Consider the following 22,784-nt stretch of genomic DNA (forward strand, 5'->3'; position numbering starts at 1 on the left):
CGATGGGTGGGACTCCTCACAAAATAATGAGGTAGAGTGGCAATGGGAGACACAACTATTGATGAATCAATGCTCATGGGAGGCACAATGTGTATGATAAATGATAAAATGTTAGCATTATAGAGTGGCACTAGGGATTAAAAATAGAGTAAAAAAAACAAAAAAATGTATTGTAGCCTAAGCTAGATCTCGTGCGCTAGCAAGAGGTACAAGTATTGATGAATCAATACTAGTATGAGGCACAACCTGTATGATAAGTGATAAAATGTTAGCATTATAGAGTGACATTAGGGATTATAAATAGAGTAAAAAAAATAAAAAATGCACTACAACTTGACTTAGATCTCTCATGCTAGTAGGAGGTACAAGTACTGATGAATCAATGCTAGTATGAGGCACAACCTATATGGTAAGCGTTAAAATGATAGAATTGTAGAGTAGGCATTAGGTATTTCTATCACACATAGAAGCAATTCAAATTGAGATCACAAAATGGCTTCAACTAAAACTCTACATACATACCTCTGGCCTCTATTATGTTTGACCCTGTCTTTGACACTCGGGAGTCCTAAAAAAATGAAATGGGAAAGGATTTGTATGAAGTCTCAAAGAGTATTGTAATGGGTAAAAGATAAATAGCACATGTTAGTAAGACAGATTATTGATAATTATTATAAAACTAAAAGAAAAACATGTACTCATTTGTAAATGCAACTTTTTAATATGTATATAGAACAAATGCACACTACAACTTAAAAATTATGAGAAGGAAAATATAGAATTTTACCTCTTCCATTGCCTCAACATTGACAGTCTCGAGAGCATTCATCAACTCTACAAAATTAAATTGTTTCTACATATATTAAAAAACTAAGTCAACACATATTCATCAATATTGAGTACATATATATACATTCATTCAAATTAAATTTTGAAATATAAACTTGACTTGTATTTAATACATTTTTTTGTTTTGGTGTTCTTGCTAATTTTTTCCCCTTTCCTCCAGACCTTAAGCTATGTGGAGTACCCTAAAGAAGAAACAAATATAACATAAGAGGAATCAATAAGGCACATCCATGAGTTCAACTCAAATAACAAACTTGATGGGTGTGCAAGCTATGATACCACATAGCTCTCAAGGACAAAGCTAATGGAAGAAAGTGTGGCATCATCAATTTGAGAAATTTCAGCCCCTAACAAGCCCTATAAAATAGTAAAGACTATTGTTATAAATATGAGTTAATGTTGTAAATGGAAAGAAGTCATAATAACAACAAGAAGATCATAGGAGGGAAAGAAGACAAAAGGACTTGAAGGATGATATTGGAAGGATAGTACAAGGCCTAGAAATTGAAAAAAAAGAGACCAAGAAGGAAAAGAGAGATGTGAATAAACTTTTGGCACTTTTTCAAGAAATAAAAGTGGAGATTCATGATCTCCACACTCCTACAAGACACCCTATGTGATATGGAGGTTCTTCCATGTAGATGGGTGTATGGAGGATGAACTCACATGAGGTTCATTAGATGGAGTTTGGGTATGGTAGGAGAAGGATATGTGGATGGGAATTGGATAGATTTGATGGATTTGGGAGGGTTTCATTGATGGTAGGAGATGGAAAGGTATTATTGTACTTTTAAGAATATCAATTAAGAAACAATATTTCAAATCCAATGTATTATTGTACTTTTAGGAATATTTAAAAAACTTTACCTCAGGCGTTGTTGCTCCTAGCCTCACACCTCTAGTAGAATGAGTACTATGTGGTGTTCTCATACTGCTTGGTGCACCCTACATTGCATATTGTTTGAACACATCAATCTAAAGTGCTCTATAGAATTTTTAAAAAAAATTAATTTTATGATATTTATAGGTAATTAAATAATATCATGTCAAAACTCATGAGGTTCATTAGATGGGGTTTGGGTAATGCTAGGAGCAAGAGATGTGGATGGGAATTGGATGGATTTGATGAATGAGAAGTTTTCAATGATGGTAGAGATGGAAGAGGATCTAAGTAGGTTGTTAGTGTCATACCAATTAAGAAACATTATTTTAAATCCAATGTATTATTGTACTTTTAAGAATATCTAAACATCTTTACCTCAAGTGTTCTTGCTCATAGCCTCTCACCTCTAGCAGAACAAGTACTCTGTGGTGTTCTTGTACTACTTGTTGCACCTTGCATTGCATATTATTCACATACCAATCTATAGAGACCTATAAAATATATTTTTTTAACTTTTTACAATATTTAGGTGTATAAATAATATCATGTCAAAACTCAAACAAATAAACAAACTTGTGTCCCCTGTCCACCAAAGACCACGCCATCAAATCATTAGTGAGTGTGAAACCCCCACCTCTATATGAATAAAAATTATGCCCAAAATGTACACATGGATGAGATGACACTCCTTCCTGAGATGCATTCGTATCTATCCCATCACACATGTGTTGACAGCTAAAACAAAAATGTTGATTGGGCCTTGAAGACTATAATGATTCATGTGATGACAATGCAGGTGGTGCAAGTGAGGATGACACTAGTGGTGCAAGTGACACAAATAAATATGACACTAGTGGTACATTTGACACATGCATAGATGATACTAGTGGTGCAGGTGATGCTGATGGAGTTTTCATAGGTTGTGATGACCAAGGTTCCGTAGGTGGTGATGATGGAGTTGTCACATATTGTGATGACCTTGGTGCCATAGGTGATGATGAAGAGTTGTCTCATATTGTGATGACCCTAAAGGTGCATCTAATGATGGTCAGGGTGCCATACGTGAAGGAAACCCACCTAACTATGAACCATGCTAAATGATAACATCTTTCAATGATGCAACCACACATGAAGAGTTTGTAAATCAATAGACTCCTTTACAATTGATGGGAGCACAACATGAGGCATATTTTTTTATGATGTACATCTCCTCTCATGTTGTGGTACCACCCTATGAGCCCTAGGTCTATCCTATGCAGAGCCTCTCCTCTCTACCCTAGAACTGACAGATGTCAAAGTAATTTGGCTTCTCGCCAAGGATGAACTCACAATATAAATTTCTCATAAAATATAGAGGCACCTCATAATTATTACATGGTGGTAGGTCAAATACCATATACCACTTATCCCAAAAAAATGATCTCATCTTAGAATAAGTGCCCCATTGAATAGGAAAAGTTTTGGTTGTGTGTAATAGGGAGTTGCTAGATATAGGATCAATGAAAAGAAAACATATAGTAACTAGGTAAAAGTACAAACCTGTGTCACCCTTTTATAAAGGAAAAGGCTAACAAAAGTATCACAATTCGTCTTCAATGACACTATTCATCTTCAATCACATAAAAATGGTAGGATTATTTAGAATCTGATAATGAAGTAAACTAATGAAATGTGAAGAAATTGATGAATTTTAGGATTATAATTTTTAATAATAATTTAGAATAAGAATTGATATATTTTCCTAATGTTTAAAGACAATTTTTTACTTGCTGGAAAACACTAAAAATTAGGGGTCTAGTTCCCACTACAAAATAATGTGAAAATAAACTTATTTCCCTTCAATCTTAGATTATGTCATAGATAACATATATAGCTAGAACAATCAAAAATAAAAATTGGCTTTAGACCTATATTTAATCTTTTATAATAATTCAAGTTTAACTAATCTAAAATTGATAGTTTTCATCTCCCACCACATTTTTCTTAACAAATCTTTTCTAACCAAAAGAAAAAATATACATTCTTGAAGAGGATTCTCTCCTCTAGGATGTCATGTGATTTATAAATTATTTGGATATGATTTAATATTTTTTCCATTCTCAAACTTGATATCTTCTTGAGTATTAAAATACGTACTTGTAGAATTTTTTGATTTCAATATACTATATCTAATTAAAATAATATAAACATCAGTTTTATGAGATGATTTATTTCTTTAGTAATTGGATAAAAAATAGTATAAAACATGCATTTAATAAACATTTCTAATTGGAAAAGTGTGAGACCATATATAACTTACCTAGAGTGAATTTTTCTAAATCATATATTTGAATAAAAATTTTTTTAGATAGAAATACTCAAATTTAGTCATTCTAATAAGTAAGCCTAAAAGGTGACACAACTTTGTACTTTTACCCACCTTAATTTATGTCTTTATCTTTCACTTGTTGTTATGATAACCCATAGGCATAAAATGCGCAACACCTATCCCTCCATGTGCCCCATTTCATAACCTCCCTAGACACCTCATTTTCATTTTGGGCCATTTTTTCATGTGCATTTGCTAGGGTTGAGTGGTGATCAAGTGTAGACCACAATCTATTGACCATTTGGGTAATGTTAGCACTATTTTGTGAGAGACAATTTATGATGTCATCTTGTGTAGTAGTGAAATGATGTAATTGTATTTGTAGAGGGTTTATAGGACATGGTGGTTGTTGAACAGGAACATTGAGTGGAGGGCTTTGTGGTTGTGTCACAATGGGTGGAGTGTTTTGTGGTTGTGTCATGATGAGTGGAGGGTTTGATTGTGTAGGAGGTGGTCTTTCTCTATCCTTCATTATCTTGGATCCCTTGATGAATCTATATTAAAAAACTTATAAAAATAAAATATAACTTATGAATTAGAAAAAAACCAAATTACAAAATTTGATATAAAAAATACATAAATGAGGAATAAAATGAAAACTTACCTTGTATGTGGGGTGCCATGGATAGAGATACAACTAAAAATAGGTCTCTATGGTAAACCTAATCGGGTTTTGGGGTTCTAATTGTGGAATCCATGTTGTTGTTGTCACTTGAGGGTATAAAAATACACTCAAACACAAACAATACTAAAAATATATACTTTACAAAACCCAATTAGATTTTGTAAAACCTGATTGGGTTATTAACTAATAAGTCAAAAAAACTTGATCAAGTTTTTTGAATTATATTAGTTAATACCCCGATCAAGTTTTTTAAGGTATAATGGCTAGGCTTAAATACCAAGCCTAGCTAGCATTTCACTTTTAAATAACCTGATCAAGTTTTAAAAAATCTGATTGGGTTATTGAAAATTTCACTTTTTTTGGGAGGGGTATCCACTTTTTTGTACACCATCTTGGTGCACTTACCCTCTTATAGGTTGAATCTTCAACAACTACATTCCTAGCTGTTAAGGATGCGTAATTAAGGCATACAAATCTTATTGGATAACATTTAACATCTTATTTTTTGCCTTTAGTTGCTTTGCAAAAAACCATCTTCATGGATTGGAAACCCACTGTGGGGAATACATTTTTAGGTTTTCCACCAAGGTTTAATGTTTGAGTGATAATGAATCCAAATTGTGTTTAGGAGATTTGTCTTGGATTCAAACATCAATTTTCTATAGAATTTCACACCCCTTGCATGCTTTTAAGCTATATATGTCTCCAAGTGGTCTTTTGTAGGAAATCCCCTTCAAGGGTTGGAAACATACCAAGGAGAAGGTGATGTAGAGAATATTACAAATCAACCAATAAGTGGGATACATTCTGATCTCTTCAGAATCTATGAGATAATTTCATTATATAGAGGCATCTCATGAGGCAAAACGCAACATCTTTTAATACAAAAACATCAACCCTTCTCCATTATTCATAACTTTTGTTCTATATGTCTTCTTGAAAAAATATTTGGTGTAATTGTTCCAAATTAGAAATACTAAACCATATAAAAATTTTAGAGAAAAAAAAAATATCCATTACAAGTTATAGTGTCTACACTTAGACCCATTTTCTCTATCATAAATCAGATGTAAAACCAACAACCCTGCCTAAGGAATCCAATAACTTCCTCAAAATGAATCCAAATGAAACCAAAAAAATTTCACATTGATTTTATATGAATCTATTTTCATAATATGTAAGCCATAAGTTTTTACAATTCATAATCATTCTACAAGCACAAATCATTGTCTGCAACTTCAATGGACATCCTTAAAAACTAGTCTTTACTCAATTATACATAACTTACAAAAATCAAAATGAAAATGACTCAAACCAATTGGAAATGAAATATAGTTCACATATATTTCTAATAAATATAAATAGAGTTCTTTTTTAATCAAAATTTTTCTATACCAAATATTACAATCCAACTGCATATGGGTATCCTCAAATCTGTTTACCAAATCTTGCATAATTTCTTCAAGACTTAACCAAATCGCTCCAAAACAAAACGAGAATGAATATTATTAATTATAATATTCAAAATTATAGGATACACATGGGTTAAAGGCTGTAAATGACCCTAAAAGACTTGGAACCAACACAAAAATAGTTAACACCAATCAAAATGACAAGTTCTTAAGAAACCAATTGCTTCAAAATGATCTCTTCTTCTTCTCATTCATTCATTTATGTTTTTAACAACTAATAAAATGATTTTATAGTGATTTTTGTGGTTTACAAATTCCAACCAGCTTTTAAACCAACCCATTACATTCTTTTAACCCTTTTGCATTTTTGACAACATTTTATGCACTTTCGCATTACAAATTTCATATAAACCCAACTTAGAAAAAAATTATGAATTAAATGAATTTAGATGGATAAAAATAGATACATTCACCTATTAAATAAACATTTTAACATTATTTTTCATATTAAGATCTCCTTTTACAATTTTGACAACTTATTACAAATGACTTCTCTAGCCTTTACATCTTGACTCAAAAGACTCAAATACAATATAAATGACTCAAATGATTTTAAATATATTATCCTCCTTGTTTTCTTATTTCTTAGTTGCTCTTGCACTGGAAGGCAATTTCCAAATTTTTGCTAACACTTGTTGATCAAGAGATGGTACATCATGAACAAATAGAGAACATGTTTGATCTATCATGAGTAAACCCACCCAACTATAAAGAAAGAGAAGGAAAAGTGGTAAAATATGATAGATATCGCCTAGCATTTAGGGATCTAGACTCAAACAAAAATGAGGACTAGACTCAATCCATGTACTACAAAACTCACTTTTGCCGATAGGTTAGAAAAAAAAAGTGGGGTACAACACTATTAACATATCAAAGAATCATGTAATGCACACAAAGACCAAGCATATTTATATCAAGCATTATTACTTGAGAGAGCTAGTTCAAGATAAAGAAGTGAAACTGAAGTATATAAATACTAAGGATAAAATAACTATTATATTCACTAAACCTTTAGCTAAAGATGCTCATGAATATATAAGAGATAAATTAGGGGTGATTACCCTAAACAAGGCTACTTAAATTGAAATGGTTCTTTGCATCAAATGAGTTGATAAGACTATTTCAAAAGTTGATGTAGGAAGTCCTACTTTAGGAGTTGCCTAAGGCAGAAACAAGGAAGAAGGACAGAAAGTTGTATTAGTCATATATAGATGATAGAGGATGAATTTAGGACTGACTTGAAGATATCTACATAATAGAGATACATGAGTATTATTAAAAATTTCTTTGGCATTCTTTTCAAAGAGGGAGATATTTGTAAAAGTTAACATAAGATAGTCAAAATAAATGAATGAGGGAAGATATTGACAAATAAAGAGGGAAAAGATTCATAAGACTAGAGGTGACGCATGGATGAGAATCATAATGAAACTAAGGATATTAATCAAGATTTGATACTATACTTACATGGAGTTTATTCAATTTAGTACAAATTTAGTTTTGGGATTGCATGGTAACTAGAGGTGTTTCCATTAATGCCAAAGAGGGAGATTATTGGAAACTACATTTAGAACAATAGTTATGTTGTCATTGATGTCAAACCTTATTGGTGAGACAATTTTCCATCTAATTTAAGTGTCATATCTATTTGATTGATGAAGAAGATTTGAGAAGTTGGTTATAACAAAAGCACCTACAAGAAATAGGAAAGGTTGAGTTATGAAGAGGAAACTACAAATGGACACTTGATTAGTTAGACTTTGACAAGATAAAGTGATCATTTAATCATATTAGAAGAGAAGAAGACGCTTATATTAAAGCCCTAAAAAGTGATCAAAGATATATCAAATGCACAAGCTTGATCAAGCAAGAGAGAAAAAGATTAAGGAATTTGCAATACATGTCGAGTGATGGTAGTGTCGATTGAGCCATAGTAAATGTCGAGAAAAAATAGTTTTGACCGAGCATTCATTTTGATTGAGTAATGGTATATGTGTCGAATAAGAAATCTAGTAGCGACCAAGTAATCCAACGATGACTAAGTGTCAAAACATAGTGATTGTCAAAGGACAACATTTTAACAGTTTACAAGAAATCATAATTTCCAACTGATAGAGTTGATTTCTTGGGGTATGGAAAGTGTATTGAAGATAAGGATGGATGATCTAGAACATTTAAATCAAGGGAATCCGTGTTTGCATGTTTCTATACAAGAACTCGAGCAGAAGTTTCTAGAACATAAGGAAGAGACAAAATGATGGAAGGATTCGACGAATCTAACCTAAACCTAAGATCTATGGTGATGATTAAGTGAAAAAATATTAGAATAACATATTTAAGAAAGTACAAGGGCTAACTTTCAAGGTGGTTGAAAGTTGGAGCAGTTGATGAGGTTATTGGCTGGAAAACTTAAGAAGAAGACTAAGAAGAGTTAAGAAGAGGTGAACAACAATTTCTTGAAGGGTTGCAAAGAGAATCAAATACTAAGATGACAATGAAGGCTAGAAAATGAATCAGTATTTGGGTTGAACTAAGATTTGAAATTGCAAATTGAGTTGTATTTGTTCGACCAAACTTGCTATTAAACTTTCTAACCATTGTATCGATATTTGAAATCATTTAATCAAGGTTGACCTAATAGTCATATATAAATATTTTAGTCAAGGTGGCATTCTAATGGAATGTTTTAAAGTCCTCTAATAGGACCACCCCTAAAAGGGTGATTAAATCCTTTAACAAGGTCACATTCAACAGTGTATTTTGTAACCTTTAATAGGGTTGACTCCTAACAGTGCTTGCTTCAGAGAAGTGGAAATATTGGTGACGTGTTACTAATGGTTTTCCCCAAATTGGATTTCCACGTTAAATCCTAGCATCAAACTTGTGTGGATATTATATGTGGTGATTTACTGTTAATGGCTATATTCTACAAGTTTATTATAGTTAGGATAGTGGATTGCTAATCGATGTTACTAAAAGTTTACAATAGAGACTGAGCTAATGAATGATAAGATCTGAAGTTGTTTAAGTGTTTGTTTGTTCAATTGGTACATCTAGACCTTGGATGATTGATTCACCCCACCCTCTCTCTAGTTATTTTAAACATTTTAACATGTTAAATTCCTATATGAGGAAATAAAAGGTGATATGCCCTCACAAGGATATCTTGTACAAAATGCAAGGAAATGGAAAGCTTGAGGTTTGTACAAGATAACTATTTTTCTTTTGGTTTCCCATTTTAATGGATGTGCTTGAATGGATCACATATATTCTTAAAATATAATCATGACCACAAAGAATTCGAAGGTTTTTTATTTTCAATCCCTCGTAGAATTAATATGTAACATATTTTGAGGTAGTTTAGAAAACACCTCTCTTCAACCTTTTTTGGGAAAAAAATATATTTAAATAGTACATGTTAATAGAATATAGTGGTTAGAAGAAGAAAGAGTGATCTTAAATGAGAACACTTATGTGTGATACAAATCAAACTACTCGGTGCTTCCAACCTTGGTTTTCAAGTCGTATAAACCATAGAAAAAAATGGAAGAGAATTTACAAGTACAAAAGATTTTAGATGCCACAATTTGAAAAGTGAGAAGGAAAATGCCTCCATTGGAGGCTTATAGTACTAGATGACAATTTTTACCCAACAAATTTTGAAGGGAAAGGGCACTATTACTTGTAAATACACTCATTGTCCATGTTAATAAGAAGGCTAGCCATCTAGTGATGGAGAAGTACATATAAAGTGGTAATGGTGGAGGAATTACTAATTCTACACCCTTTTGCTCCTCATTTTAATGTTTCCTTTTTTTCAATGGTGTGATGAGAAGAATTGTATGTAAAAGAATGCTCATTTTTAATTTACAGAGAGGGAAAAACCCTAATAACACTAGTGTAGAATATTTTTCCCATTAAGCGAAACCTTTGAGATGCATTAGTGTATTGAGTAGTGGCACATCCATGGGGGCTATCATTTAGCACCAATGCATACAGAGCAAAGAAATAGATGAGAAGTGTAGTTAATATCATAATACAACAAATAGAAGGAACTCATTTTCAAAATTGTAGAAATTAATTTCTCTACATGCCAGTACAGTCATGTCACATCTTGCCCTTGAACCATTTCTTTTCTTGCTTATGTGGCAAATAGCCAAAATGCTACCTTCGTCAAAGGTGGTTTAATCTTGTTCTAAGATAAATGAAGGTTAACATCTTAGATTAAACCAAAAATTAAATGAATTATTTTAAGATGGAATAAATGACTTGCTATGTTATGATAATGTTTCCATAAAATGTGTTGTTAAATGTAGTGATTTAATATCAATGTGATTATGCTAATGTATTTAATTCCAAATGATGATGTAATTAAGATGTGATATGTTGGATTATGATGGGTACTGATTCATTGTTGGTTGTGGGTGTTTGAGTGGATGCAGGAATTGTCATGACGAGAATGTGGTTGAGATAGAGAGGGCTAGCCTCTCAGAAGGGTATGCATCAGATGACCGTGTTGACACACACACATCACATAGAATTTCATGTTGTTTTGCATTACATTCACTAACAGTTAACCTTGAAAGCTCAAGTGAAATTTATATGTTGCATTTGATTTGGCTTTATGAAAAGATGTATAGATAGATAGTTATTATAATATGTTACTAATGGATGAGTTTTTTTTATAATATACAAATAAAAATTCCATTTTGAATGTTTAATTGGAACTTAGAATTTAATTTTAATGTACTTGTGCCCCCATAAAATTAAATTAATGTTTTATTTATATTATTAATTTCCAAAGGGAAAAAGAGGAAGCAACACTCGGAAGGGATTAGGTTAGTTATTTGGGGGGAAATAATAAAAAGAAAGAAACACAACAAAGAATAGAGAGAAGGAGAGAAGGAGTGACAACTGAAACTGGAGAAGGATTCCAGGGAAGAGCTGCATCATGAAGGTTTTGGTCACATGCATTAATAGGTTCTAAATTATCTGTCAAAACCATGAATGCATGAGTTGATTCAGCTTATTTCTATTTTAGATTAAGGTAAAAGCAGGTTTTGAAGGGGCCCTGAAACCCTTTACATCTAGGAGAAAGATAAACCATTAAGCACAACTAGGTACAAAGACCAAAAACCAAGTAAACAGCTAAATCAAATTTTACAGGGACCTGAGACCAATAGATTTGACCAAAAAAATCAACCAAAATAATACTGGACCCTGGAAGGTCAATAGAGTGGAACAAAAACCTAAAAAACCTTCCAAAACAGTATCCAATGAACCAGTAAAGCAACCAGTTCACCAACACAAAAAACCGACAACATAAGGAAACATAAGATTTTTCTTTAGATATGAATTTTCCCCTACCCAATCAAAGGACCCTATCTAAAGGGGGGGAAAAAGAATTAGAATGCTTTCGTTTAACCACTATCCAACCATCCTCAATCTTTGCAGCCTCAGTGACCCAAGCCTCAGAAGACAAAGACCCGAGGAACCCAGGGGATGCAAAAGCTGCAACAACCTTTGTGAGAGAATCAGACAACATTTGACCCCTAGGAGGGACATCTGGACCAAGGGTAGAGACCAAAGCATCCACCTTCACCACCAGCTTGGATTGAAAGCATACCTTAGCCACAAAATCCTTAGATGCATCCAAGGAGAGTTCCACCAAAGCATCCTCCTCAGCTACCGGCTCGAAGCTAGCCTTAGACTCAGAATCCTCATGAGCAACCGAGGAATTTTTCACCGTGTAGTGCTCAGAGGAGGCCTTTGACCACCAAGAAGGTGGTCACCTAGATTTGGGTTCCCCAGCAGCACAACGAGCAATAGTATGACCTGTCAAGTGACATTTTCTACAACAAAAAGGGATACCCTCGTAATCCAACAATTGTGTCCAAGAACCCCTTGGGAATCTAAGAAAATCGCCGGAAGGCCCTTAGAAACATCCAAGTCTATGAGAAAGTGAGCACAAGTCGAGATTCAACTTATTTCTGTTATTTAATGTCATTATCTCTATTTCCTTGCTAGTTGTTTTGATTTTGTGGAAGTGTGATGTGTGTGTGTGTTCGTAAATTTTAAACCCTCTACTCAATTGTAGGATGCCAGGCCTAGGGAAATGTTTCATACTAGCCAAATACCACATGCTATGGGGTTAGTTATCAAGTTTTTTGATTCCCGGTTTGAAATGGAAGAGTGAGAGGTGTTAGTTAACCATGTTATTGAAAGTTACAGAAAAATATAGATAAACTTTTTTCTCAAACTCAAGTTAAAATTGTATCCATAGAAGAACAAAAGAGCATATTTAGTTTTGTTGGGGTTTTGTGTTTTAGATTGTTTCATATAAATCAATAAGGCATAATTCAGCATGTCATGTCTTCATGTTTTTTTTCTTTTTCTTTTTTTCAAATAATGAGTTAGATAATTGGAAATAGTGTGGTTGGAAATATAAATTCTATAAATGTATCAATGTTGAACCCAGGTTTACACTGTAACTTTGTTCTCAATCAGCATTAGCTTTAACATCTTGTTGTAATTCAGCAGGTAGATGTGTAAGGAGAAAATTAGGCTGAATTGTGATGTCTCATAGTTGATTATCTTGACAGTGTGTTTCCAACTGGCTGTTTGAAACCTGTATAGTTAGAGAGTTTGAGCTAAATGTTTAAAAAGGCATTTTTAAAATACTACCACACAACATCTCTATTTATTTTAATTTTTTAAGTCCTTGTCTTGGATATGTTCATGAATGACGTGTTACCTAATGCTAAATATGAATTTGACTTCGTCATGTTCATTGTTGAATATAAATTTGACTCTATCGTATTCATTGTTGAATACATATTGGCATGTTTGAATATGAATTTGGCTTCATCATGTTCATTGCTAAATATAAATTTGACTTTGTCATGTTCATTGATGTGTCTGACATTCATTGTTGCATATGTATTGGCTTAGTTATGAACAAAGTGTTGATTATTGATGAACATGAGCTCTAAGATGTAATTGTTTTTATTGTTGATTATGAATTCAGAGATAGATGGTTAATATTTGCTGATGGCCTAAGTGTCATGTCTAATTCCTTATGGAAGTTGTAATGTAGCATTAATGGGAAGGATAGAATGGATACTTCATGTTTTGTTTCTTCTATCTACTAGTTCTATAGAATGGATACATGTTGCTCTTGTTTCTTCTACCATTAAATTTGGCTCTGTAAGTGCTTGGACAAGCCACTTGATTACTGCATTTAATTATGTGGTTCAGGTAATGCATATGTGTGTGACTATGCTTATTTGGTTTTACTAACATATGTGTAGATGTGTAGTGTTATTTCATTCCCTGCTACATTTCGTGATTAGGCAGCTAGGCACATGGTTGCATGTAGTATGTTTCACGGCTACATTGGATAATTTTGACTTTTCCACATTGGATGTGATTGGTTCTTTTCAACACTTTTAGTGATTTGTTGATGTGGCAATTTAAAAGTAGGACATGGTTCTTACAAGTCACAAGACAAAAAACGGAGAAAGACACAATTTTCAATCACATATATAGAATCAAAATGTCTGAGTATGATGGAGAAAGAGATAAATCTTTCAATCCCTATTAAAAAGCACAGCTCTGAACACCTGGTGCCTGGTATGGTTGCAAGTACTTCTTTTATATACAATATTCTATGTAAACTATTTTAGCGAAAATCTCAAAGTCAACATGGACACATCATAATAAAAAGACAACCCAACAAAAATGTACCATCAACGATGTCAAAATTATGTAATTTTTTCTTACAAAAATATTTAAACCCACTACAGATTTGAAAGAGCCAATTTAAAAAGACATTAAATTGTGGAAAATTTAGCTTTAATAACAAATATGAGACACTTTATTTAAAATTATGTATTGGAGCTTTCCAAAAGAAAAAGAAAAAAAGAGATTAATAAGATTAATAAGCATAAGCGGCACAAAACATTTTCTTTTTGTTAAATATATTTTTGCATGCACATTCATGGTTATTTTTTGTGAGGAGTGGGGGAATTTGAAACAAATTCATGGAATGTCAAAAGACATCCAAGGTTTATAATTTCATTAGTATGACACTTAATGTTATGGTTAGGGTTGATAAGTGGTTAAATGTTACACTAAAACAAGGGACATGGGAAGTAGGAGAGTAGGTGTAGTGTTCAAGTATTAAGAGTAGAAAATGGTCAAAAATGGGATATAGGTTTTAAAAATGACAACTAATAGTGGAATATTTTAAATTGTATCTTGTTCGTGAAAGTGAAATTATAAGTCCCAACACAACTATTTAGATGATGTAAAAAGTGTGAAAAATAGATAAGAATCAATTTTATGGAAAATATTTCTCCATGATGATGTAAGAACATTATATATTGTTGAATTTTTAATAATGCTAATGCAAGTTTTATTTCAACTATTAAGAATTATAATCAATAAGCATGCCTATCATGAAGGACATCTATGTAGACTTATGATTTTATTTCTTAGTTAACATATTTAGTAGTCACATCCATTGAAGATATTTTTTGTAAAAATATTTTTATTTTTTCTTGTTCTCTTCTTGATGAAAGTTACATAGAACAATGGAAAAACACAACTCCTAATACAAGTAATTAAAATAAGTAAAAGCCTAAAATGAAAGATAATAATGAAAAATATAGATAACATTTATCTATAATTGTGTAATTACATGCCACATTCTTCAATTGTTAGGATTGTATTGCATCCTTTATTTGAACAATGATTGTGAAAGACTTCTTTCTTCATCTACTTCATCTACTTTTGCATATGTGTCACATATGCATTTTTCTACATCTTTCATCTACATTACTTCCATTTCCTCAACATAGTCAATTGAAAATATTGCATTCTCCACAACTTTAATTATATTTGTGTGCAACTCTTTAATTATTTGTCAGCATTTATCAAACTTTGTATCCAAGAAATTATTTGACGCCATTGAAGTAGTTAGGTTAGTATCAATAATGTTTGATTCTCCATTCAAGGCATCCATAACACAAAAATTAACCTACAAATTTATAGACAAACATCAACATATAGAAATAATTAGAATAAAAAAGTATTAGAAATTAACATAAATTCTTTCATATAAATAAAGTTCAAAACAAGATAAATAAAACTCAAAACTATTTTGAATGAAACATTTAGATTGTAATGTTTGAAATATGGTGGCATTGCCTTCCAGTTTTCAAACATTACAAACATAAACATTATATACATATATTTTTAGTAAAAAATACTTAAATAAAATAAATATATAATCTAGTATAATAATGAAAAAATAAAAACTAAATATATGATTTATCTATTTTAAATATAAATTTTTAACTTTCATAAAATATAAATTTCATTGATATGGTGACATTGCCATCCATATCAATGATATCATTTAATTATGAAACATGAAAATATAAAATTTCTGAAACATGCAAATGTAAAACTATTATGAAAGATACAAATCTAAAACATACAAACCAAAACCATTCCAAAATATGTAAATCTAAAACTAATGAATTATAAAATAAAATAAAATTTTAAATATAAAACATTTTCTTTTTGTTAAATATATTTTTGCATGCACATTCATGCTTATTTTTTGTGAGGAGTGGGGGAATTTGAAACAAATTCATGGAATGTCAAAAGACATCTATTGGGGGATATGAGGGTTCTCTCATAAATTATAAAACAAATGCTCTTCATTTCATTTTCATTTTGTGTTTTTGCAGGGAGGAAGAGATGGCGATTATTGGAGCAATTAGAGTTTTTTAACAGGAGTAGATTAAACTTTCATATAGTTTAGCCTTGTATGTTTGATTTAGATTTAGGATTCAAAAACTTTTTGATTTAGATATTTGATAATACATTTCTTTTGCAAATTTTTAATGTGCATGTTTCAATTTAGTTTTACATTTGCATGTTTACATTAGTTTTAGATTTTCATATTTCAAAATACTTTTGGTTTCCATTTTTAGATTTGTATGTTTCATAATAGTTTTATATTTGCATGTTTCAAAATATTTATATTTTTAATGTTTCATAATTAAATTTAATCGTTGATGCAGACAAGAAGGTCACCTTATCAATAAAATTTGTATTATATTAAAGTTAGTGATTAATTTAAAATAAACGAATCATATATTTAGTTTATATTGTCATTATTTAATTAGATTATATATGTGGCTACTAAATATATTAATTAAGAAAGAAAATCATTAATTAAGAAAGAGAATCATAAGTCTAAATAGATTCCTTAATGATAGGGAGATTTTATTGATTACAATTCTTAATCATTGCAATAAAGATTGCATTAGCATTATTAAAAATTCAACAATATATAATGTTCTCACATCATCATGGAGAAATAATTTTCATAAAATTGACTCTTATATATTCTTTCACACTTTTAACATCATCTGAATTGTTGTGTTGGGACTTATAACTTCCCTTTCATGAATTAATTTTTCTATTATTTGAGTCATTTGTATAACATATATCCCAAATTTGACCATAGTTGTACTCCAAATACTCCAACACTACACCTAAATCTCATACTTCCCTTAACCCTGTCCCTTATTTTAGTGTAACATTTAACCACTTATTAACCCTAACCATAATACTAAGTGTCATATAAATGAAATTGTAAACCTTGGATCCTAACTATAACTCTTACTCTATATATGATTGTACTAATCATTTAGTAAATTATATACCTTAGCCTAACCCTATATGTACAAGTATCTATAATATATATATATATATTTTTATAAGTGGTAATATGTATATACACACACCCAGCCAGAGAGAGAGAGAGAGAGAGAGAGAGAGAGAGAGAGAGAGAGAGAGAGAGCATATATGTAGACAACAAGGAGCTCATATTATGTTTCTTATAGAGGCATGTTTTATGTAGAGAGAGAGAAAAAGAGATTATGAGGTGTATCTAGAGAGTAGGCACAAAGAGAATTAGGGTGAGGTTTAGGTTTAAAATTAGAGTTAGAGTTGGGATTAGGGTTAGGGTTAGAATTAGGGTTAGAAATATAGTTAGGATTAGAGATAGAGTCAGGGTTAGGGTAAGGGTAAGAATTAGGGTGAGGGTTAGAATTAGGGTTACAAATATAGTTAGGGTTAGTGTTAGGGTTAGAATAAGAGTTAGGGTTAGGGTTAGAGATAGAGTTAGAATTAGAGTTAGAATAAGGGTTGGAGTAAGAGTTAGAGTTAGAGTTAGGGTTATATTTAGGGTTAGAATTAAGGTTAGGATTATAATTAGTGTTAGAGTTAGGGTTATGGTTAGTGTTAGGGTTATGGTTAGGGTTAGCATTAGGGTTAGGGTTAGGGTTAGTGTTAGGGTTATGGTTAGGATTAGCATTAGGGTTAGGGTTACAATTAGAGTAAGAGTTAAAATTAGAGGTAGTGTTAGTATAAGAGTTAGAGTCATTTGTATAACTTCCCTTTCATGAATTAATTTTTCCACTATTTGAGTCATTTGTATAACATATATCCCAAATTTGACCATAGTTGTACTCCAAATACTCCAACACTACACCTCAATCTCATACTTCCCTTAACCCTGTCCCTTATTTTAGTGTAACATTTAACCACTTATTAACCCTAACCATAACACTGAGTGTCATATAAATGAAATTGTAAACCTTGGATCCTAACTATAACTCTTACTATATATATGATTGTACTAATCATTTAGTAAATTATATACCTTAGCCTAACCCTATATGTACAAGTATCTAGAATTTTTTTTTTATAAGTGATAATATGTATACACAGACCCACAGAGAGAGAGAGAGAGAGAGAGAGAGAGAGAGCATATATGTAGACAAGAAGGAGCTCATATTATGTTTCTTATAGAGGCATGTTTTATGTAGAGAGAGAGAAAAAGAGATTATGAGGTGTATCTACAGAGTAGGCACAAAGAGAGTTAGGGTTAGGGTTAGGTTTAAAATTAGAGTTAGAGTTGGGATTAGGGTTAGGGTTAGAATTGGGGTTAGAAATATAGTTAGGATTAGAGATAGAGTTAGGGTTAGGGTAAGGGTAAGAATTAGGGTGAGGGTTAGAATTAGGGTTATAAATATAGTTAGGGTTAGTGTTAGGGTTAGAATAAGAGTTAGGGTTAGGGTTAGAGATAGAGTTAGAATTAGAGTTAGAATAAGGGTTGGAGTTAGAGTTAGAGTTAGAGTTAGGGTTATATTTAAGGTTAGAATTAAGGTTAGGGCTAGAATTAGGGTTAGGGTTAGAATTAGCATTAGATTTAGGATTATAAAGGGTTAAGGTTAGGGTTAGGGGGAGAATTAAAGTTAGAGATAGAGTTAAAGTTAGAGTTAGGATTAGGGTTAAACTTATATATATATATATATATATATATATATATATATAAACAAATAAATCGATACTAATTTTATCAAAAATAAAAAATTAGAATATATATATAATATTAAAATTATCATCATATCTTCCATATTCGCGGCGACTGCTACTAGCTTATATATATATATAATGCCGAGAGTCATCCTCCTCGAGGTACCTATTTTAATTCAAATTGTATCCAACACAAAAAAAACCATTACGATTTAAATTAAAATAGGTGCCTCGAGAAGGATGACTCTCGACATTTTATATATATATATATATATATATATATATATATAAGCTAGTATTGATGTAAGTCTTATTACTTTTACACATGGTATTTTGAAATACAAGCCAAGCAACTGCCTGACACTTGTTACACTTAGCACCAATTTATAGTATAGAAAAATATATTGTGCTGCCCTTCTCTACAAATACGCAGCAAACAGACGTTGCACGAAGGAAACGGGAAATAAACTAAAACAATTGAAACGTACCGTTCAAAGAGTTGGTGGTGGGCTCCGCCACGTAAGCCCGGCCGACTAAAAAAAAATCTCCTCAAGAATTGTGCGTTTTTTAGTTTTAGTTATTTTATTTTATTTTTTATGCTTTTTAGGTTGTTTTAAAATTTTAAAAACGCAAAAAAAAACTAAAAAACTGTGCAGTGGGGTATTTAATACTCGGCGTTAATGCCATTGTGCATTGCATGGTAACGCCAATCTTTCATAAATAGGAAATCTGTGAATTTATTCATTCCAGGTAAGAAGATGTTGGCCTTCCACTTTATAGTTTGTAATGTTTACCGTTACAGGTTCACAGTGTTGCTTAAATTTTTGTGCCTGCTGTGAATTTTCATTTGAATGCAGGGATACGAAAATGGGTCTGATATGTTGCTGTCTAAAAGTGGAACAGTCGACGGTGGCCATGAAAGAGAAATTTGGGCGGTATGAGGAAGTTCTGGAGCCAGGGTGCTATTGTCTGCCCTGGATTTTTGGAACCCGAATAGCAGGCACTCTGTCCTTGAGAATACAGAAACTGGATGTCAAATGTGAAACAAAGACTAAGGTATGTATTTAGGTGTCTAAAATATTCCTAAATTTGTTTTTAGGAAAAGAAATTCTGCAATATAAACAAGTGACAACGAGAAATTCACAAAATCTCTGCATTGTTTGCTTGTATTTGTTTAGGTTTTTCTAAAATATCCTTAAAATTTGTTTAGAGAAGAAATCTTGAAAGATAAAGAAATGTCTGTGAAAATATATAAATTTCTCCAATATTTGCGTGTATTTGTTTAGGTTTTTGGTGAGAATAGGTTTGATTTTGAATCTTTGATATTAATTTTTAGGGTTTTGGTCAGAATAGACGGCTTGATTTTGATCTTGATTTTTTAAATAGGAATGTAGCTTGCTTAGATAGGATTCTGAGAGAATTTTGTTTTTGAAATTGTTACAGGATAATGTTTTTGTGACTGTGGTTGCCTCTGTTCAATACCGCGCCCTTGCAGAAAAGGCGAGTGAGGCCTTTTATAAGCTGAGTGATACAAAGGGACAAATTCAGGCTTATGTTTTTGATGGTAAAGTTTATCTCCGAGTGATTTTTTTGAGAAATAAAATTCGGCGAATAGCACAATGATTTTTAGAATACTAAATAAGAATAAAATTTGATTTATTTAGGTAACTAGAATTGCCAATTTGCAGATCTACAGACTTGCTTTAATATAGAGCCTTGACCATTTCAATCAAGGATTTATCTACTTACCCTGATTTGTGCCAATTTTTAGATCTATGATATTACTGTAATAGCCTTGATCCCTTCAATCAAGGATTCCTCTGCTCTTTTTTCTTTCTTATATCATCGAAGGCAATTCAAGAAAATAAACCCTGACTAACAAATTTCAAATCATGAAAGAGGATGTAGGCTCACGACCTTGTTTCAATGTTTGATTTACAGTTATTCGTTCTACAGTCCCAAAGATGAATCTCGACGATGTCTTTGAACAAAAGAGCGGGATTGCTAGAGCTGTTGAAGAAGAACTTGAAAAGGTTGGTATCTTTATCTCCATTTCTACTGTCAAGTGTCAACTGGTTGCTAAATGTTACTTGCATATCACATCTTTATATATTTTTAAAAATAAACAAATATCAGATATAAATGCTTTATGGTCTAATTTCGCCGTTTCTATGTCTGCAGACTATCTTGCATATCACATATTTAGATATATTTAAAAATAAACAAATATCAGATATAAATGCTTTATGCTCTAATTTCGCCGTTTCTATATCCGCAGGCTATGTCAAACTATGGATATGAGATAGTGCAAACGCTTGTTGTAGACATTGAACCTGATGTGCAGGTGAAGAAAGCAATGAATGACATAAATGCAGGCAAGATATCAAATTGGAATGTAATGTTCACTAGTACATTTCCTTTTATTTTAATTATTTTGAAGATTCTCAGCATATTTTACCGTACATTTTCTTAATGGATGGATGATGATTTTTTAACTCGAGCAGTTTATGTATCTAAAGAAAAATCACATGATGATCAATTCTAGAACGGGGAGTTTTCGAGTTAAAATGGCCTGTGTTTGACTTGCTTAGATAAGCAATGCCTATTTTTGCCTTTAACATCAACTCTCCTTGAGATTACATACTGTTTTCTAGTCTGCATGTTCATAAGATTGAACTTGCATTCTGTTTATACAATAATTAACAGCGTAAAAACTCTGTTTTATACAAGAATCAACAGCTTACGCTCTGTTTATACAAGAACCAACACCTCCGACAATTCAGAACAAGTTTGCAGGTGTCATTAATCATTTAATTGATCCCAAACATGAGATCCTTAGAAAAGAGGAGCACTGTTAAAAGTTTTAATTCATTCTGAAACGATATCTTCAAGAATGTAGCTGCTACCTGCTTCCAAAATGCATGGTCAATTGTTTTGCATACTCTTATGTGAAACTTTAGGAATTCCAGTTCATTATCCCCAACTTTTTCCATATATTTGTTTCAGATTATTTTATGTACTTAGATATTGTTTCTAGTTTATGATCATTCACTAAATTTCTTTTTTTATCAGCTGCAAGAATGAGGGTGGCAACACAAGAAAGAGCAGAGGCAGAGAAGATCTTGCAAATAAAGAGAGCAGAAGGAGAAGCAGAATCAAAGTATCTGTCAGGACTCGGCGTTGCTAGGCAAAGGCAAGCAATTGTGGACGGGCTGAGAGAGAGTGTACTTGCTTTCTCAGAGAATGTGCCTGGCACAAGTTCAAAGGATGTGATGGATATGGTGTTAGTAACACAATATTTTGACACCATGAAAGAGATTGGGGCACATTCTAGGTCTTCAGCTGTGTTTATACCCCATGGACCTGGTGCAGTTCGCGATGTTGCTCAGCAGATCAGAGATGGACTGCTTCAGGGATCACAGGCCTCTCATCAGTAGATGATTTCTTTATCTCTCAGCGAAACCAGCAATAAGAATAAGTTTGTGTACCTACTAATAAGGATTTCAAAAGCAAAGTGCCTAGCTTTTCAATGTCAATTGCATTTTATTGTCCCTTCTCAAATACATTGTATTACGTAATAAGGATTTCAAAAACACAGTGCCAAGCTTTTCAATTTCAAAATGCATTTTATTGTCAATTCTACAATACATTGTATTTGAATACACTTACCCCATGTTTTATAGATTACTTTAGGCCTTAGCCATGTGTTACGGATTGATATAATGTTGACTTAGAAATCTAATTTATATAATTTGTGTGTTTGCGACCATTATTTTTGGATGTTATGAATGTTATGTCTGTCTCGTAATATATTTGAAGAATAAATTAAATTCGGTTTATAGAATCTGATTGTCACTTTTGATGTCTGAGACAGTAAAAGTTTGTATCGACCATCCTTCGCTCCAATGCTTGTTTATACCTTTGTTGGATGAAAGATGATCAACAATTCACCAACCGTTTTCACCTGTAAGTCGTTTGTCTGTCACAGAATGAGAGAAGTGGCTCTGATATAATTTGGTCCAGCTAATCACGTAATTGAAAAGCTACACAGCATAGACTGTTTAAGTTGATTCTATTTTCTAAGGTTTGGATAACTTAAAAGAAATAGGCGCCATTCTCTATGTAGGTGTTTTGTTTTGAAACAATTCGGATCTACAGAGTTTTCTCCCATAATTATAATAAATCATC

At 32.0% G+C, this 22,784-nt stretch overlaps 1 protein-coding gene across 2 annotated transcripts; it reads left to right on the forward strand.

Annotated features, from left to right (window-relative positions):
* The first annotated feature begins 19,288 nt into the window (after window positions 1-19,288).
* LOC149552816 (hypersensitive-induced reaction 1 protein-like) lies at window positions 19,289-22,364 on the forward strand. 2 transcript variants are annotated; one of them, XM_089789817.1, is made up of 6 exons: window positions 19,289-19,346; window positions 19,454-19,652; window positions 20,040-20,160; window positions 20,538-20,629; window positions 20,875-20,971; window positions 21,669-22,364. In XM_089789817.1, exons 2-6 carry the CDS (start codon window positions 19,464-19,466, stop codon window positions 22,031-22,033), a joined length of 864 nt encoding a protein of 287 aa, XP_089645943.1. In that variant the 5' UTR covers window positions 19,289-19,346; window positions 19,454-19,463; the 3' UTR covers window positions 22,034-22,364. The 2 variants fall into 2 exon arrangements, with proteins under 2 accessions (XP_089645943.1, XP_089645942.1); XM_089789816.1 differs by having other exon boundaries at window positions 19,289-19,652; window positions 21,669-22,363.
* Window positions 22,365-22,784: the final 420 nt, after the last annotated feature.

The sequence above is a fragment of the Cupressus sempervirens genome, chromosome 6, assembly GCF_028749045.1.
Source record: "Cupressus sempervirens isolate cs-2001-9-10 chromosome 6, ASM2874904v1, whole genome shotgun sequence".
NCBI lineage: Eukaryota > Viridiplantae > Streptophyta > Pinopsida > Cupressales > Cupressaceae > Cupressus > Cupressus sempervirens.

What these genes read in the sequence shown, in the direction of transcription:
- LOC149552816 (XM_089789816.1), top strand. Translation starts at nt 19,383, where the DNA reads ATGTTTACCGTTACAGGTTCACAGTGTTGCTTAAATTTTTGTGCCTGC. An exon ending in TCAGGCTTATGTTTTTGATG is followed by an intron (nt 20,161 to 20,537) that starts GTAAAGTTTATC and finishes TTTGATTTACAG; the next exon opens with TTATTCGTTCTACAGTCCCA. An exon ending in AATGAATGACATAAATGCAG is followed by an intron (nt 20,972 to 21,668) that starts GCAAGATATCAA and finishes TTTTTTTATCAG; the next exon opens with CTGCAAGAATGAGGGTGGCA.